Source organism: Phodopus roborovskii, unplaced genomic scaffold, assembly GCF_943737965.1.
Source record: "Phodopus roborovskii unplaced genomic scaffold, PHOROB, whole genome shotgun sequence".
Classification (NCBI taxonomy): Eukaryota; Metazoa; Chordata; class Mammalia; order Rodentia; family Cricetidae; genus Phodopus; species Phodopus roborovskii.
Window position 1 is genome coordinate 10,820,270 of NW_026126598.1, and position 15,861 is coordinate 10,836,130.

Below are 15,861 nucleotides of genomic sequence, written 5' to 3' on the forward strand. Positions count from 1 at the left end.
AACACACTCGAAAATGGTGACCTTTGTGCACCAAAAATGGGTGTGTTACCCCAGCGAGAGTTCCATCAGATTCTCAGATGATGGAGTTCCGGGAGGATATGCGTGAGTGCGTTTGAAATATGATCTTGTTATGTTAGCTCATGCTGGCCGCTGGCCTCAAGCTCACCATGCTCTTTTCTCAATGACTAGAGTGACAGCTAGCTATACAGGAAATGTCTTTTTTTTTTTTTTTTTTTTTTTTTTTTTTGGCTGGGTGGTGGTGGCACACACCCCAGCCCTGGGGAGGCAGAGGCAGACTGAGTTCCAGGACAGCCCGAGAAACCCGTCTCAAATAAATAAATAAATAAATAAATAAATAAATACACACACACACACACACACACACACACACGCTACTCCCGTATACCACATTTGTGCCTGGTGTCCACAGAGGTCAGAAGAGGAAGTTGATTCCCCAGAACTGAACTTACAGGAAATTATGAGCTACAATGTGGGTGCTGGGAATTGAACCAGAGACCTCTACAAGAGCAGCCGGTGGGTGCTCTTGACCACTGAGCCATCGCTCCAGCCCAGAGATTTGTTTTCCATCATTGGGCTAGTTTCATGCAGGCAGGTGTTGCCAATGACCCAAGGGAAATTTACATCCCCAGCTGCCTGAATTGTTCCAACATCAACAGAGATACAGGGACATGGCTCTTTGGGTGAAGGTGCTTGCTACCAAGTCTGTCTGTCACCTCAGTTTGTTCACCAAGCCCTCCACGGTAGAATGAGAGAACTAACTCCCAAAAGTTGTGTCCTCTGACCTTTACCCCCTGGTGCACACAAACCCATAAACGTACACACAAAATAAATCAATACATTTCAAGTTGTAAAAATATACCAGCATTTAAAGTAAACCAAAGGCTTTTCTTCACAGACAAGTACCCCCGCTCCCGCCCCCCACCCTTTTGCTCTGGTCTCAGGTTAAGTTTCTGTGGCTCTTCCCTTCTCCCTAGTCCCTTCCGAGGAAAGGGGCAAGAAAATGGAGAGCCTTCAAAGCAGGCAGAGTTACAGCACGGCACACCGGCATACCACAGCACTTGCAAAACCCACGGCATACGGCACTTGCAGGCCTTGGAGCTAGCAGGATGCCTCGGCCTGTAAAGACACTCGCCACAAAATCTAGGAAGCCCGAGCTTGATCTTGGGGACCCACATAAAGATGAAGGAAGAGGACAAGCTCCACAGAGTGCCCTCCCCCCTGCAGAAAGGTTAGGATGCTGAGAAGTTGGCTCGGCAGTTAACAGTACTTAAGCTCTTCCAAGAGGACCCACATTTGGTTCCAAGCACCCACATGAGCTCACAACTGCCCGTAACTCCAGCTCCAGGGGTCCAGGCCTCTAAAGGTATCTTTGGGTACTCACAAGCGTTTGCACACACATACTTGTACACACATGCACATGTGTGTGCACACACATAAGTAAAAATATTTTTTTCTAAACTAAGCATAGTGTGATGGCACACACCTTTAATCCCAGCACTCAGGAGGTAGAGGCAGAGACTAGGTGAGTTCAAGGTCAGCCTGGTTCCATAGCAAGTTTCAGGGCAGCCACAGTGACCTAGTGAGATCCTGTCTAAAACAATAAAAATAAAGTAAAAAATTAAAAACTGGCCTTGAAAGCACAGCCCAGCTCTTCCTCTCAGGCACTCATCTTCACAGCCTCATGGCCGTTCCAGGGATGTCTTCCCCACCCTGTCAGAACGTTGACACCGCAGTGGGCAGAATGAACTCGACTACCAAGGAATGCACACAGCTCTCTGAGAGCTGTGACGGACATGGGTGGCCACAATGCTGACAGCTCCCACTCAGCCATGAGAATGTTGTTTTAGTAGCCAGTCAGCGGCACAAGGGTGTTGGCAAATTGCTAATGTTTTGTGACAGCCGATTCCCACTTCAGGTCATCTGGAGGCCACTGTGGGAAGCCACCCAGTGGTGATGTCCTGTCCTAGGCTATGCCACAATCCAATGGTCCTACCCAGAACAGGTACCTGCTATGCTGGGCCCCTTCAAACCCTGGCAGGACATTCTGCCCAGAGTTCCATACACCAGGAACACCAAACGTCCCCAGCATTGGTGACCAACCTTGGCATGAGTCTTTAGGTCTCTAGTGCCAACCCTGTTGTGAAGAGGCTTTTTTGGTTTGTTTATGTGTTTTGTTTTGAGACAATGTCTCACTATGTAGCCCTGGCTGACCTGGAACTCACTATGTAAAGCAGGCTGGCCTTGAACTCACAGACACCTGAATGTCACTGCCTCCTGAATGTGGGGATTAGAGGTGTAGGTCACCATGCCTGCTTCTGTTCCCTTCTTTTGAGACAGGGTCATGCTATGTAACCCAGGCTGGCTTCAAAGTTGTGATTTTCCTGCCTCCACCTCCCGTGTTAGGATTACAAATATAAGCCACCACACCCAGTGTAAAGAATTTCGTTTTTACCATTACCCTATTGTGGTGCTAGGGGTTATACTCAGGGCTGCCCACGTACTAGGCAGGTGCTCTACACCTGAGCCACACCCCTAGTCTCTCACTGGGGGATTCTAGGCAGGGGTCCTAACCACTAATCCACACCCCAGCCCCTCACTGGGGGATTCTAGGCAGGTGCTCTACCAATGAGCCACACCCCCAGCCCCTCACTGGGGGATTCTAGGCAGGTGCCCTAACCACTGAGCCATACCTTCAGCCTTCACTGGGGGGCGGCGGTTCTAGACAGTGACTTTACTACTGTCTCCAGTGCCTAGAACTTTTTATTAAATGACTTTTTAAAAATGATCCCCGAGGACACTATATAGGAAGAGTCATGACACCCACTGGCCCATAACTTCATGGCTCATCAGTCAGAAACAAGTTCTTTGTGGGGAAGAACAAACATCCAGGACTGGGGGGTATGACTGCACTGTGATTCATCAGTCAGCAGATCATAGCTGTTAGAACACAGAGTGGGAACGCCTCATGCAGCTCCCTTACCCTCTCATCTGCCATTAAAGGCAGTTGCTGCCGAGCCCCAGGACACAAATCCAGTCCCCAGAACCCACACGAGGAAGAGAGAACAAATTCCTAAAGTTGTTCCCTGACCTTCAAACATGTGCTGTAGCATGTGCACAGCCCCCTTCCTCCATGCACACACAAGATAAATAAATGCATGCAATAAAAGTCGTATTAGGGGATGGAGAGAGATGGCTCCGTGATTAAGAACACTGGCTGCTCCAAAGGACCCTGCACCGCCGTGGTGGCTCTAACTCCAATTCCAGGGCATCTGATGACTTCTGACCTCTGGAGGTACCAGGCACACAGGTGGTACACAGACATACACACAGGCAAGACACCCATACTCATGTAATAAAATAATACTTTTTAAATGTGTTTGGCCAGATGGTGGTAGCACAGGCCTTTAATTCCAGCAGTCTGGAGGCAGAGGCCAGCCTGATTTTCAGAGTGAGTTCCAGGACAGTCAGGGCTACAGAGTGAAACCCTGTCTCGAAAAACAAAGCAAAAAACGCCTTGAAGATATGCCTATAGTTCTAGCATTGGAGGGGGGCGTCTTAAGGAGGAAGATTATTTCCAGTTCTAGGTAGGCCTGGGCTATAGAGTAAGACCTTGTTCTGAGAGAAAGAGGGGAGAAGGAATGGGATGGGGAGGGAGGGAGGAACAGCATGTGGGTATGTGATGTGGATGAGGTTTAGAGGTCAGAGGTCAGACAGGTATAGCCAGGAAAGCCAGAGCTACTGAACCCCATCCCTGACCCTGCACCTCCCTTCCATCCCTCCCTGTTTGGCCCAGCCTAGAGGTCTCTGAGTCCTGAGGGAGCAATGGGATCAAGACCACAGCCACACCCCTCTCTGTGCGGCATCTGCTGTGTTAGCCCCGCCAGGAAGCTCTGCCCACCGATCCTGGGTTCCGTTCCCCCTGTGCAAGGAGGGTGAGCATTTATTTAACCCAGAAGATGTCTCATACTGCTCTCTTGGCATCCGAAACTCCACTCCCTAGGAGAGACACGGGCCAGAGGGTCCAAGAGAAAGAAAAGAATGCGTTGCCCTGACAACCGTTCTTCTGCCTGGCTTCCCTCCAATGAGGGGCCGAGAGGAATGTCCCACCAATCATCCAGGCCTCTCCCTTCCCCTCCCTCTCCAGCCCTCGCTCTATGCTCCTCAGTGGAAATAGCCCAGGTTTCTCAAAGTGTTTCATGGAGCCCCTGGGCTTAGCTGACCCCCCTCAGCCCCTGTGCCTGGAATCCCACCTGTGGGTCCGTTCCTAAGCCACAGGGGCCAGCCAGGGCAGTGGGAGAGACCCTGGGAGTAGTGGGGAGGGGACTGGTCCTCCAGACATCCCCGGCACCTTTTCCTGGGTGCCCTCCACTAGACACAGCTGAAGCTAGCCTAGAGAGCCTGGAGCCCGGCGCCATGATAGGGACAAGAGCAGTAGTGGGAGCCTATGGGAGGCACCTGGCCAGAGTGGGGTGGGGCTTCCTGGAGGTGGTGGGGGTTTTAGTGAGTGTGGAAGGAGGAGTTGGGGGTTAGGTGTCACTGCTGACTCTGAGAGGTGCTCAACCAGCTGGAAGAGGAAGGGATGTGAAAACACCAGTCAAGAAAGTAAGGCATGGGGTCTGGAGAGAGGGTTCAGCCGTTAAGAGCACCAACTACTCTTGCTGAGGATTTGAGTTCGATTCCCAACCCCGCATGTGGTGGCTTACAACTGTAACTCCAGCCCTATGAGGACGCCTCCAGCCTCCAAAGGCAGCTGCACTCAGGTGCACATACCAGCCCTCCCTCCCCACGCCATGCCCAACACACACACATAACACACACACACACATAATAAAAGGTAAATAAAAATCTTGAAATTTTTAAAAAGAAGATGGGAGAGGTAGCTTGGGACAAGGCATGGACAGCCCTAAGGCTACCCAAAGTATCTGGACAATGGGGGTTTTCCATATGAGGTGGGGCTGCTTGGGTTATGGAAGATGTAATAAAAACCAGGAAGGCAAGATGGGCTTGGATGCTCAGCTTGTAATCTGGGAAGTCTAGACAGCTGCTCTACTCCTGAGCCACACCCTCAGCCCCTCACTGGGGGTTTCTAGGCAGGTGCTTAACTGCTGGACCAGATGAGAAAGTGCTTCCTAGTTTACGGTGGTAGATGCAGGAAGCTCTCCTGAGACTCTGGAGGAGGCTAGCTGCCTGTCAGAAGAGACACAACACAGTTGGTAGGGATTGAACCACTCTGCAGTAGGAAGACTCAGGGTCAGGTGAGATTGATCAGAGGGACGGCTCTGGGGCACCTCCCACTGGGTAAGAGCTTGAGGTGAGCTAGTACTCTATGCTGTCTCTCTGGGCCCAAACAAAGCCCTGTGCCTCTCTCTTTGGAGGGCACGAGGCCAGCTGATCAACCCTTAGAGGCACAGTTTCCCTGTGTAACTCCTTAGACTGTGGGTGTGACGTTGCCATAGAGCTGAGTCTTTGTTTGGTGACCCGGAGTTGGGTGAGTCTTTAGAACGTTCTTTGACTTGTATGAGGAGATAGCAATTGGGGAGCCCCGCCTGCTTTATGAGTCACCCCCAAAGGTACACAGCAAGGAAAGCCAAAAAGGAGTAGTGTCCCCCAGGGCTTGGTGTGGCTACCACCTGGCCCCTTTGGGGCTCCAGGATCCATCCCCTTCATGCCAGTTCTCACTGGTGCTGGGCACTTCTAGGCTCCAGAGGGGAGAGGATCCGGAAGGGAAGAAGCCACGGCGTACTGGCCATCCACCTGATGCTGCAAAATAAAACAGCAGTCCCAGGCCACAGCCAGTCACACTGAGCACAGAAGTTTCCATAGTATCCATATTTGGACAAATCTATTTGCCACATCATGGACCCATCACAAACCAGGTGGAGCGAACAGGCTGACCCCTGCCCTCAGTTTAATGGAGAAAGAGGCAGCCGCCATGTTCCGATTAAATCCAAAGTGTCCCCCAGAGGTTCGTGCCTTGAGTGCTTGGTTCCCAGCTGATGGCACTGTTTTAGAATGTAATGGAGGTGGTAGGGTCTAGTTGCAGAAACAGGTCACTAAGGTGGGTCTCTGAAGGCTGCTCTGAGCTCTCATGATGTGAACAACCTTACTACATAACTCCCGCTGACACAACTGAGCGCACCTTGCCCGGTGGGAGGAGAGAACTGACTCCATGTGTTGTCCTCCTACCTCTACATAAGCACATGTGCGTGTGCGCACACACGAGTATGGAGCCTGGAGTATGACACAACGCAGCGACAGAAGTAAGAAAGACCCTGCCTCAACAAAGTGGAAGTGGAAAATTGTCCTCTGACCTCCACAGAGGAGCCACAGCATGCACATGCATATGTCCACATGCACACGTTATACATACACATGCACAAAGATAAATAATAAATGCACAAATAAGAGAAGTGTGGCTGGAGAGATGGCTCAGTGGTTAAAAGCACTGACTGCTCTTCCTGAGGTCCTGAGTTCAATTCCCAGCACCCACATGGTGGCTTCACAACCATTTATAATGGGATCAGATTCCTCCTTCTGGTGTGCATGAAGACAGAGCACTCATATACATAAAGTACACGAATAAATAAATTTTTAAAAAAGGGAGAAAAAAGACTGTAGACTGAGGTGATGCGCGCCTTTAATCCCAACATTTGGGGGGCAGAGGCCGGAGGATTTCTGTGAGTTCGAGCCAGCCTGGTCTACAAAGCTACACAGAAATGTTTATTACTTTAATTTTTCAGTTCTGGGCTCATTTGTTATACCATCCTAGGTAGCCAATACAAGGGTCTCTGCCATTCTGGCTGGCGCGAATGCCCGGGGCAGTAGGCAGGAGTGGAATGGAGATGGGAACAGAAGAGAAATAAATGAATCATTTGCCTTGAACTACACGCAGAAGGGAAGTGAGCAGCAGCCTGCCTGGGTGCTGGGAGAATGTGCTGCTTCCTAGTCATGGTTGACCTACCATGAGGATGCAGGAGCTACCCTCCCTGTGGGAACCATCTTATTTGTCTGATTCGATTAATCATGAGGCTGACCCTGCCCAGTTCTGGGGACTTGAGAGAGGATGAGCAAGAACATGCTTTTGCGAGGAACACCCTTCTCACCCTTTTTCACCCTGCTTTGTTTTTTTTTTTTTTTTTTTTTTTTTTTTTTTTCAGATGGGTGTACTGTAGCCCAGGCTGGCTATGTAGCTGATGATGACCTTGAACTCCTGATCCCCCTGTTTCTACCTCCTGAGTGAGGCACTAACTATATCTGGGACCTTTCTAATGCCGGCTTTCAGCTTCCTTGAGAAATAGAGAGAGAGAGAATATGTATGTATGTATGTATGTATGTATGTATGTATGTGTATGTATACCACACACCCATATATTTTTGATGCTAGGAAAGGAACCTAGGTCCATATACATGCCAGGAAAGAATTCTATCATTGAGCTACATCTCAGCCTCTATCTATCTGTCTGTCTGTCTGTCTGTCTGTCTATCTATCTATCTATGATCTTTCTCATACATCTCACACGTACATAGAGGTATAGAAGCATTATCTATGTGGGTATACACTGTGGCTTGCTAGCTGTGATGGCTGGGAGCTCTCCTGTAATCCCAGCACTCATAAAGGAAGATCATAAGTTCAGGGTCATCCTTGGCTATATTCTCAGTTTGAGGTCAGCTTAGGTACTAAATGTGAATGGGGGGGAGAAGAAGGGAGGGAGAGAGAGTCCCAGGGCCAGCATTTGCTGGGACTACCTGGCTTAGGTGATCTTAAAGGGACACCTACTCTTTGTGTCTCTTGTCCAGAAGATAAAGGGACTCTGTCCCTCGCAAGGGGACTGACTATAAGGTGTCCCTAGTGGCAAGGCAGGATTTTTATGGGACAGTTCATGCCCAGAGCTGCCTGTTCCATACCTGGCCCCTCCCAGCCCAGGCCCTCTTGGAGTGGTGGGCAGGGGTCCTGGCTAGGCTTCCTCATTGTTCTGTTCTCTTCAGACCCATCCCTAGTGATGCCAAATCCCCCAGAGCCTGTAGACTCAGCCCCTGAACCTGTCCAACCAGTTGTACAGGAGGAGAGGGCACCCCAAAACAGGAGCAGTGCAGCCCAGGCAGAGCAGGTGGGGCTGCTCTGCAGACAGACGGACCCGGAGGAGGGACAGCATCCCAGCCATGGGGCTTCGCGAGGGACAGTCTTCGCTGCTGCTGCTGCTGCTGCTGCTGGTGACTCTTGTCCAGCCTGGGGCAGGTCTGGGTGAGTGAGGCTGGGGAGTGCAGGGTACCCTGAAACACTCAGCCCTCTGTAGGATGGAACATTTCTTTGGGAGCTGGAGGAGCCTCCAGTGCCTCCCCTGGTTGTGGACGGGTGCCTGGGTGTGTCAAGGCATTCAGCCCACCTCACACAGTCTGGACAGACGGACTGACCCTCAACCCCCAGAATGAAGAGCAAGAACATTGCCTCTCTCCTCTTGTGGACTCCTATGCCCACATTCTTATCAAGGGCCCCTTAGTAACCCCTTATCTCCATACCCCCATTCCTCTTCCCTCAAATTAAGCAAATGTTAACTACCTACTGTATACAGAATACCCTAGTTTTCTGTGGTAGGATGGGGTTTTGTTTTTATTTGTTTAGTGTGTGTGTGTGTGATGGTTGAATACATGTTGTGATACAAGTGTGGAGGTCAGAGGGCAACTTTCAGGAGCGAGTTGATGGATCCTGGACACAGACCTCAGCTTATCAGGCTGGATGAGTCTCTGTGAGTTCTAGAACAGCCAGGGCTACACAGGGAAAGCCTGCCTATGAGAAGGAAGCTGGACAAAGCCATGGTGCTCCCGTGGGGGTGGTGCTCCCATGGGGTCCCCTGTAGCATAAAAAACTGTATATACAGACCTGAGAAGGGGACAAAAGAGATGAGGGTTGAAATGATAGGCACTGGTCATGTGGCCATGACGATGTTGGCCATGTGACCACGATGAGGATGGAAGATGGTGGAAGGTGGCAAAGATCTCAGAAGGGAGAAAGTAATGTCTTTGAATGAGCTAGCCCCAGGCCACACACACATACACACGAGGGGACAGGTGTGTGGCTCTGGAGCGTGTGTATAGGTCAGCAGATGACCATGGATGCTGGCATTCAAGGTCTTTCCACCTTCTCTTTGAGACAGGGTCTCTCATTGGCCAGGAACTTTTCCATGTGGGCCAGGCCAGTCTCCTTATCAGTTCCAGGGATCCTCTTGTTCCTGTGGCCCATCTCACTCTCTCTGGGATGCCAGGTGCCTTTGCCGTGCCTTACTTTTGACATGGTCTGGGAATCTAAACTCATGTCCTTATGTTTGGGAGGCTGGCACTTAACTGCCATCTCTCCAGCTCTTGTTCATTCTCATCAAACTAATGGGCCTGCATGGCTTGAGCAGGAGGGGCACCCAGGGTCTCTGGACGAGCCCAGCCTTGGGTTCTGGATGCCCTGAATCTGAGTTTCCTGAGCCTCTCTCTGTCCATCTGACCATTCCTTGCCCATCACCCCAGTGGCACAGTACCTGCCTTCCATAGGCTATCGAAAGAGGGGGGTCCAGGTACTCCACAGCCCCCTAAGGGCACCTCCCATAAAGATTCCTTAGTTTTGGATCAGGTAAAATGGTTCAGCTGGTAAAGACACTTGCTGTTAACCCTGATGATCAGTTTGATCCCCAGGACCCACATGGTACAGTCAACTCCCCAACATTGCCCTTGACCTGTGGCACACATGGGTATACACACACACACAGGCATGCACACTCAGAGTGAGAGACAGAAATGGAATAAATAAACGTGAATGTGGTGAGCCGGGCGTTGGTGGCACGTGCCTCTGATCCCAGCACTTGGGAGGCAGAGGCAGGTAGTTCTCTGTGAGTCTGTGAGCCAGCCTGGTCTACAGAGAGAGAGTTCCAGGACAGGCTCCAAAGCCACAGAGAAGCCCTGTCTCAAAAAACTAAAACAGAAAAAAAAAAAAAAAAAACTTCTTTTGTTGGAAGAAACGGTTCCTTAATCCCCTTTGGACCGTGGCTTGGGAGACAGACACAACCCTGTCTTGACTGAAGCTGATTTACTCTGCCTTCCCTGCCCTGTTTTCCCACCCTTCCCAGAGAGCATCCACTACGTCCCCCAGCTCTACAATGCCACCCTCTTGGGAAGGCTCACGCAATCCACCTTCACACTGGAGCAGCCCCTGGGCCAGTTTGAGAATGGCAGCCTCTCTGACCCGGACCCCATCTGGCTGGTGGTGGCCCACAGCAACTGTATGTACTCTCTTTCCACTGTGAAATGGACAAACAGGGCTGGGGTCTGGGAGGGAGGTGCTTTGGGGGCTGTGGCTGGGAAAAGCTGTCAAGCTTGCAAGCATGGAATTTGTGGTCCTGCCCATGTGGTCCCCATTGGCTGACCCTCAGTGTCACCCGCAGCCACCCAGAACTTTGCTGCCCCGCAGAAGGTAGAGGACAAGCATGCCCCTGCCGGCTTTGATCGCAATGGCTACTACCTCACACTGAAGGCCAACCGGGTACAGTACCAGGGCCGCCAGGTTAGCAGCCAGCTCCGAGTCCTCCGTGTGGGCAACGATACCAACTGCTCCTTGGAGTTGCCGGGCTGTAACTCTCCGCTGCCAGGTGCTGGCCCCTACAGGTGAGCAGCAAAGAGTGGGGAGGCAGCCTGCCTGGGGCAGACGGGAGCCCAAGGCAGCCACTGGATGGATCATTGAGGTCAGATGGGGTGCCTGGGTTCCCCGGTATTTTTCCTTCCTTTCTCCCTTCCTTATTTTATTTTTTATATTAGCGGTGCTGGGGGTGGGACCTGGGCATGGAACAAGCTAAGGGGGTGCTCTAGCACCCCCCCTCTCACTGACAGTAGGCAGGTCCTCACTATTATGATAACACACGCGACACGGCAGGCGAGGGTGACCGCGGTGGAGGACAAACACGCCAGGCAGACAGAGCTTAAGGGAGAAGTTTTATTAGAAAGGGCAAGGGGGGTGGGGAGGAAAGAGAAAAGAGGTAAAGAAACAGAGAGAGGACTGAAGAGAAGAGGGAGACAGGAAAGTCCTGTCTGCCCCAGGGGAACAGCGGGATACAGAACGGACAGAAAGAGCAGGAAAGACAGAGTATAACTGGGCGGAGGCCTCTCTTTTAAAAGGGTCCTTTGCACCTGGGCTGATCAGGATACTGCCTGAGTGCATTCTGCCAGGTGACTGGGGCAGGCCAGCGTAATGCCTGAATCCTTACACTTACATCATTCTTTTTAAAATTTAATTTTATAAATACATGTACATCTGTGTACAACATATGTGTCTGGTGCCCAAGGAGGTGTTGAGCCTCCATGTGGATGCTGGGAATAGAGCTTGGGTCCTTTTGCAACAACAAGAAGTACTATTAAGCAAGCACTGAGCGTCTTTCTTTCTTAAAAAAGAGTGGTGGTGGCACATGCCTTTAATCTTAGCACTCCGGAGGCAGAGGCAGGAGGATCTCTGTGAGTTCGAGCCCAGCCTGGTCTATACAACTAGTTCCAGGTCAGGCTACACAGAGAAACTATCTTAAACAAACAAACAAACAAAAATCCTAAATTATGGGGCCTGGAGTGATGGCTCAGCAGTTAAGAGCACCGGCTGCTCTTCCAGAGGTCCCGGGTTTGATTCCCAGCACCCACATGGTGGCTCACAAAACATCTGTAACTCCAATAACAGGAAACCCCACACCCTCTTCAGGCCTTTGAGGGCACCACAAATGCATGTACACAGACATATATGCAAGCAAAACACTCATACACATAAGATAATAATAAAACGAAATCTTTAAAAAGAGATTGATTTTATTTTTATGTGTGTGTGTGGTTGTTCACATGGATGTGAGGAGCCATATGTGAGTCTGATCCCCTGGAACTACTTATAGGCAGCTGAGCTACCTGACACGGATGCAATATGTTCTCTTAAGGCCTCCTCACATCTTTTTAAATAGCGATCCTCCTAACTCAACCCCCTTATGCCATGGGAGGTCCTGACCATGCATATGGATTGTCCCTAATCCAGACTGGGCATTCATAGGTGGAGACTGGCCTTGGGCCCCTTTCTCCTCTGACTAGATGTTTGATTTACTCACATTAGATATGGAGGGATCTAACACACACACACACACACACACACACACACACACACACACACACAGTGAGGGCCGCTGCTAACTCGATTGGTCTCAGCTTCTGTCCGGCTCTGGGGCTGACTCCTTCCTCAGGCTGCTGTCCCCAGAGGACAGGATCCCAGGCATCAAGATCTGAGGGTTTTAGGACCATGGGGAGTCTTTACCACCAATACTGGTCTCCTGTTCAGAGTGAAGTTCCTGGCGATGAGCCCCAAGGGACCCGTGGCTGAGACGGAGTGGTCTGAGGAAATCTACCTGCAGCAAGGTATAGGGACAAAAGGGTGCTAACGGACTTGGGGACACCAGGGGGCTGGGGAAAGAAGGTCTCCCCTATCAGAAAGCATAGTATTACCCTATTTTCTGCTTGTACCCCTCCCCTAGTCTGTCCCTGTTCAATTCTCACATCTCCGCAGTGGACACAGGATGGTTGGTCTGAAAGCTGACTAAATGTTTCCTGCTTGCCTGTGTAGCCCAGACAGTCCCAGGAGACCCAGGGTTCCGGAGCAAGAGTACTGTGGTCATCATTGCTTTCTTGTCAATCTTGCTGGTGGTCCTTCTGGTCCTGGTCATATCCGCTTGGTGAGTGGACGGGGCTGGTGTTGTTCTGCCTCGCAGCAGTAGCCTTCCTCGGTTGCTTCTTGTTGTCTGATGAAGTTGTTTCCCAGGAAGGTTAGGCGAGGTTATCTATAACCCTTTTCCCTTGTCTCCATCAAAGGCCTGGTTTCTCAGCGGTCGCCGCCTGCCCCCTGGCGGCAGTATGTGGAATTGCAAGCAGGTAGTCCGAAAACATTTCACAGGGGTAATAATATCCCCAATAGTAGATGTTTGTTTACACTGCGGTTCATAACAGTAGCAAGATTACAGTTATGAAGTAGCAACGTAAATAATTTTATGGCTGTGAGTCACAACAACCTGAGGAATTAAGGGGTCGCAGAGTTAGGAAGGTTGAAAACCACTGGTTTTAGAGGATCCCTGGATTTTGGTTGGGGCCGGGCCCTGAGAAGGAATTACGAGACCCATTAGGAGAAAAGCATGGGGGCTGGCAGCCCTAGCAAGCTAGGTTCCATCACCAATCCTGGATGGGCCAATTAAACAGATGGGTAATGATGAGAAGGAGGGGCCCGAACAATGGCTGAGTGGTTTGGAGTGTGTACTACTACACTTAGAACCTGAGTTAAGTTCCCAGCACCCATGACTGATGGCTCACAAACACCTGTAACTCCAGCTCCAGAGGGATCTAATGCCTCTACTGTACACGCGCGCGCGCGCGCGCGCACACACACACACACACATACTTCAAAGTAATAGAATAAAATAAATAAATAAATTCAACGTGACCTTGTGGGAAAGAGTAACAAAGAGACCCAGTGACTCGTTTGTCAATCTTTGGGATCCTGGCAAGATCTTAACATGAGGTTTAGGTTTAAATAGAGGGTAAGGAATAGGCATGGTTGAGCAACCCTGGTGAAGGTGTGGTCCCAGCCATCACTGACCATCCGCCATTGTGTCCTGCTAGTCTCTCTCTGGCTGGCGCCAGGCTTCAGCCCTCTGCTTCCCCAGCATGGGATTGATTCCTGAGGAATTTCTTGGGATCCGTTGTTTTATAGTCTGATAGCCAAAGGGAGGGACATAAGTGTGTCTTTATTCCTGGGCTGGGGTGTGGCTCAGTTGGTAGAGTGTTTGTACCAGAACACACATGGGGAAGTCAGAGGACAAGCTTTTGGAGTTGGTTCTCTCCTTCAACCATGTGGGACCCAGGGATCGAACACAAGTCCTCAGGCTTGGTAGCAAGGACTTTCACCCACAGAGCCATCTCACTGGCCATCATGTGCTCTTGGACACACACACAACCCTCAACTAAGGACATTAACAATTTTAAAGGGTCTAACCTAAGCCCCACTGTGGTTTGTGGTGCTTCAAACCTTTGCACAGGGAGCTAGAAACTGGGCTGTTTTCACAAGAGAGCTCTGTCATCTTCTCAATGCCCATGTCAGGCTGATCCCTGGGGCCCACATAAAAGCGGAGGCAGAGTTAGGGTTCTTCACTGACCCTTCTCTCCCATTTCCTCTCACTCGATCTGAAGCTGCTGGAAGACCCCTGTGTCCGGCCCAGGGGAGCAAGTCCACCTGAGACAATATCACACCCACCACATGGACAGCCATGGAGCTGAGCGGAGTTCCTGAGAGGGTCCCAAGGGCTTTCTCCAGGGGCCGAGTGGCTGAGCCTGAGCTGGGACCTGCCTGGAACCTTCTGGAAACCTAGGGGGAAATGCTTTCAGCCCAAAGCTTGGACTAGCCAGTCCTTATCAGAAATAAATTGCCTTAACATCTTTGTATTTATCTCACATATACCTGGGTTCATTTCCCCCAGCCCTGCCATTCTACTCTGTGTGTGTGCGCGCGCAGAAACCTGTGTCTCTCTCTCCACTTTTTTGTTTGTTTGTTTGGTTTGGTTTTTATATGTATGAGTGTTGTGCCTGCATGCATTTGTATACACCACATGTGCACCTGGTGCCCAAGGAAGCCAGAAGAGGGCGTCAGATTCCCTGGAACTGGAGTTATGCTATAGTTGTGAGCCACTGTGAGTGCTGAGAACTGAACTTGGATTTTCTGCAAGGGCAGCAAGTGCTCTTAACTGCCCAGCCATCTCTCCAGCCCCGCCTTGTTTTTTTGGTTTGTTTGGAGTTTTTTTGTTTTTGTTTTCTTTTTTGAGCCAGGGTCTGTCTCAGTGGCCAGACCCTTTCAGCTACCTGGTCACTGAACCCCAGGGGTCCCTGTCTCTCCAGCCCTGGGGTCACAAACACAGGCTACTATGCCTGGCTTTTTACACAGGTGCTAGGCATCAGGCTCAGGTCCTGACACTTGCAAGATACCAACTGAGTCATTTCCTGAACCCCAAGAGACACGATCTCTTTGTGTAGACCAGGCTGTCCTGGAACTTGCTTAGTTCTGCACCTGCCTCTTGAAGTACTGGGATTACAGGCATGTGTCATGATATGCCTACTTCCTTTGACACAGGGTCTCACTATATAACCCAGGCTGTCTTAGAACTCATGATCCCCCTGCCTTAGTGTCCTGAGCGCCAGCATTATGTATTATGCTACCACACCTGTGGTGGTTTAATGAAAATGGCCCCCATAGACTCACAGGGAATGACATTATTGTCTCTGTGTGTTATATGGGGCTGGTGTGGTGGCAGAGCCAGACCGGCAGGGAAAAACCTACTCATAACAGGTGTAGCCTTTTTGGAGTAGGTGTGGTCTTGTTGGAGGAAGTATGTCACGAGGGGGGTGGGCTCTGAGGTTTCTGAAACTCAAGCCACGCCTAGTGGCTCACTCTCTCTTCCTGCTGTCGGCCAATCTGGATGTAGAACTCTGAGCTACCTCTCTGCCATGTACCATGTCTGCCTGCTTGCTGCCATGCAACCCGCCATGATGACAATGGACTAAACCTCTGAACTGTAAGCCAGCCCCAATTAAATGCTTCCCTTTGTCAGAGTTGCATTGGTCATGGTGTCTGTTTGCAGCAATGAAACATTGACTAAGACATCACCTGAGCAGTCTTCCTGTCCCCTTGTCCTAGCTCCTCTGGGAGAAGCTCTCAAAGTGAGATAAGACTCATGTTTTGCTCGGAGGTGGTGGCTCATGTCTCTTCATTTCAGCAGGCAGATCTTTGAGAGTCCAAGGCCAGTC

General features: G+C 50.6%; 1 protein-coding gene across 1 annotated transcript; it reads left to right on the top strand.

The window, feature by feature from the left end:
- Positions 1–8,181: 8,181 nt before the first annotated feature.
- On the top strand, positions 8,182–14,514 carry LOC127236925 (uroplakin-3b-like protein 1). The gene is made up of 6 exons (XM_051204899.1): positions 8,182–8,263; positions 10,131–10,283; positions 10,446–10,665; positions 12,359–12,435; positions 12,641–12,749; positions 14,254–14,514. The coding sequence occupies exons 1-6, from the start codon at positions 8,182–8,184 to the stop codon at positions 14,351–14,353; spliced, it is 741 nt and encodes a 246-aa protein (XP_051060856.1). The 3' UTR covers positions 14,354–14,514.
- The last annotated feature ends 1,347 nt before the right edge of the window (positions 14,515–15,861 follow it).

Bases quoted from the DNA above. Each gene is read 5' to 3' on its own strand.
- LOC127236925 (XM_051204899.1), top strand. From the start codon at position 8,182: ATGGGGCTTCGCGAGGGACAGTCTTCGCTGCTGCTGCTGCTGCTGCTG. The intron at 10,284-10,445 runs GTATGTACTCTC...TGTCACCCGCAG, and splicing joins GGTGGTGGCCCACAGCAACT to CCACCCAGAACTTTGCTGCC. The intron at 12,750-14,253 runs GTGAGTGGACGG...CTCGATCTGAAG, and splicing joins GTCCTGGTCATATCCGCTTG to CTGCTGGAAGACCCCTGTGT.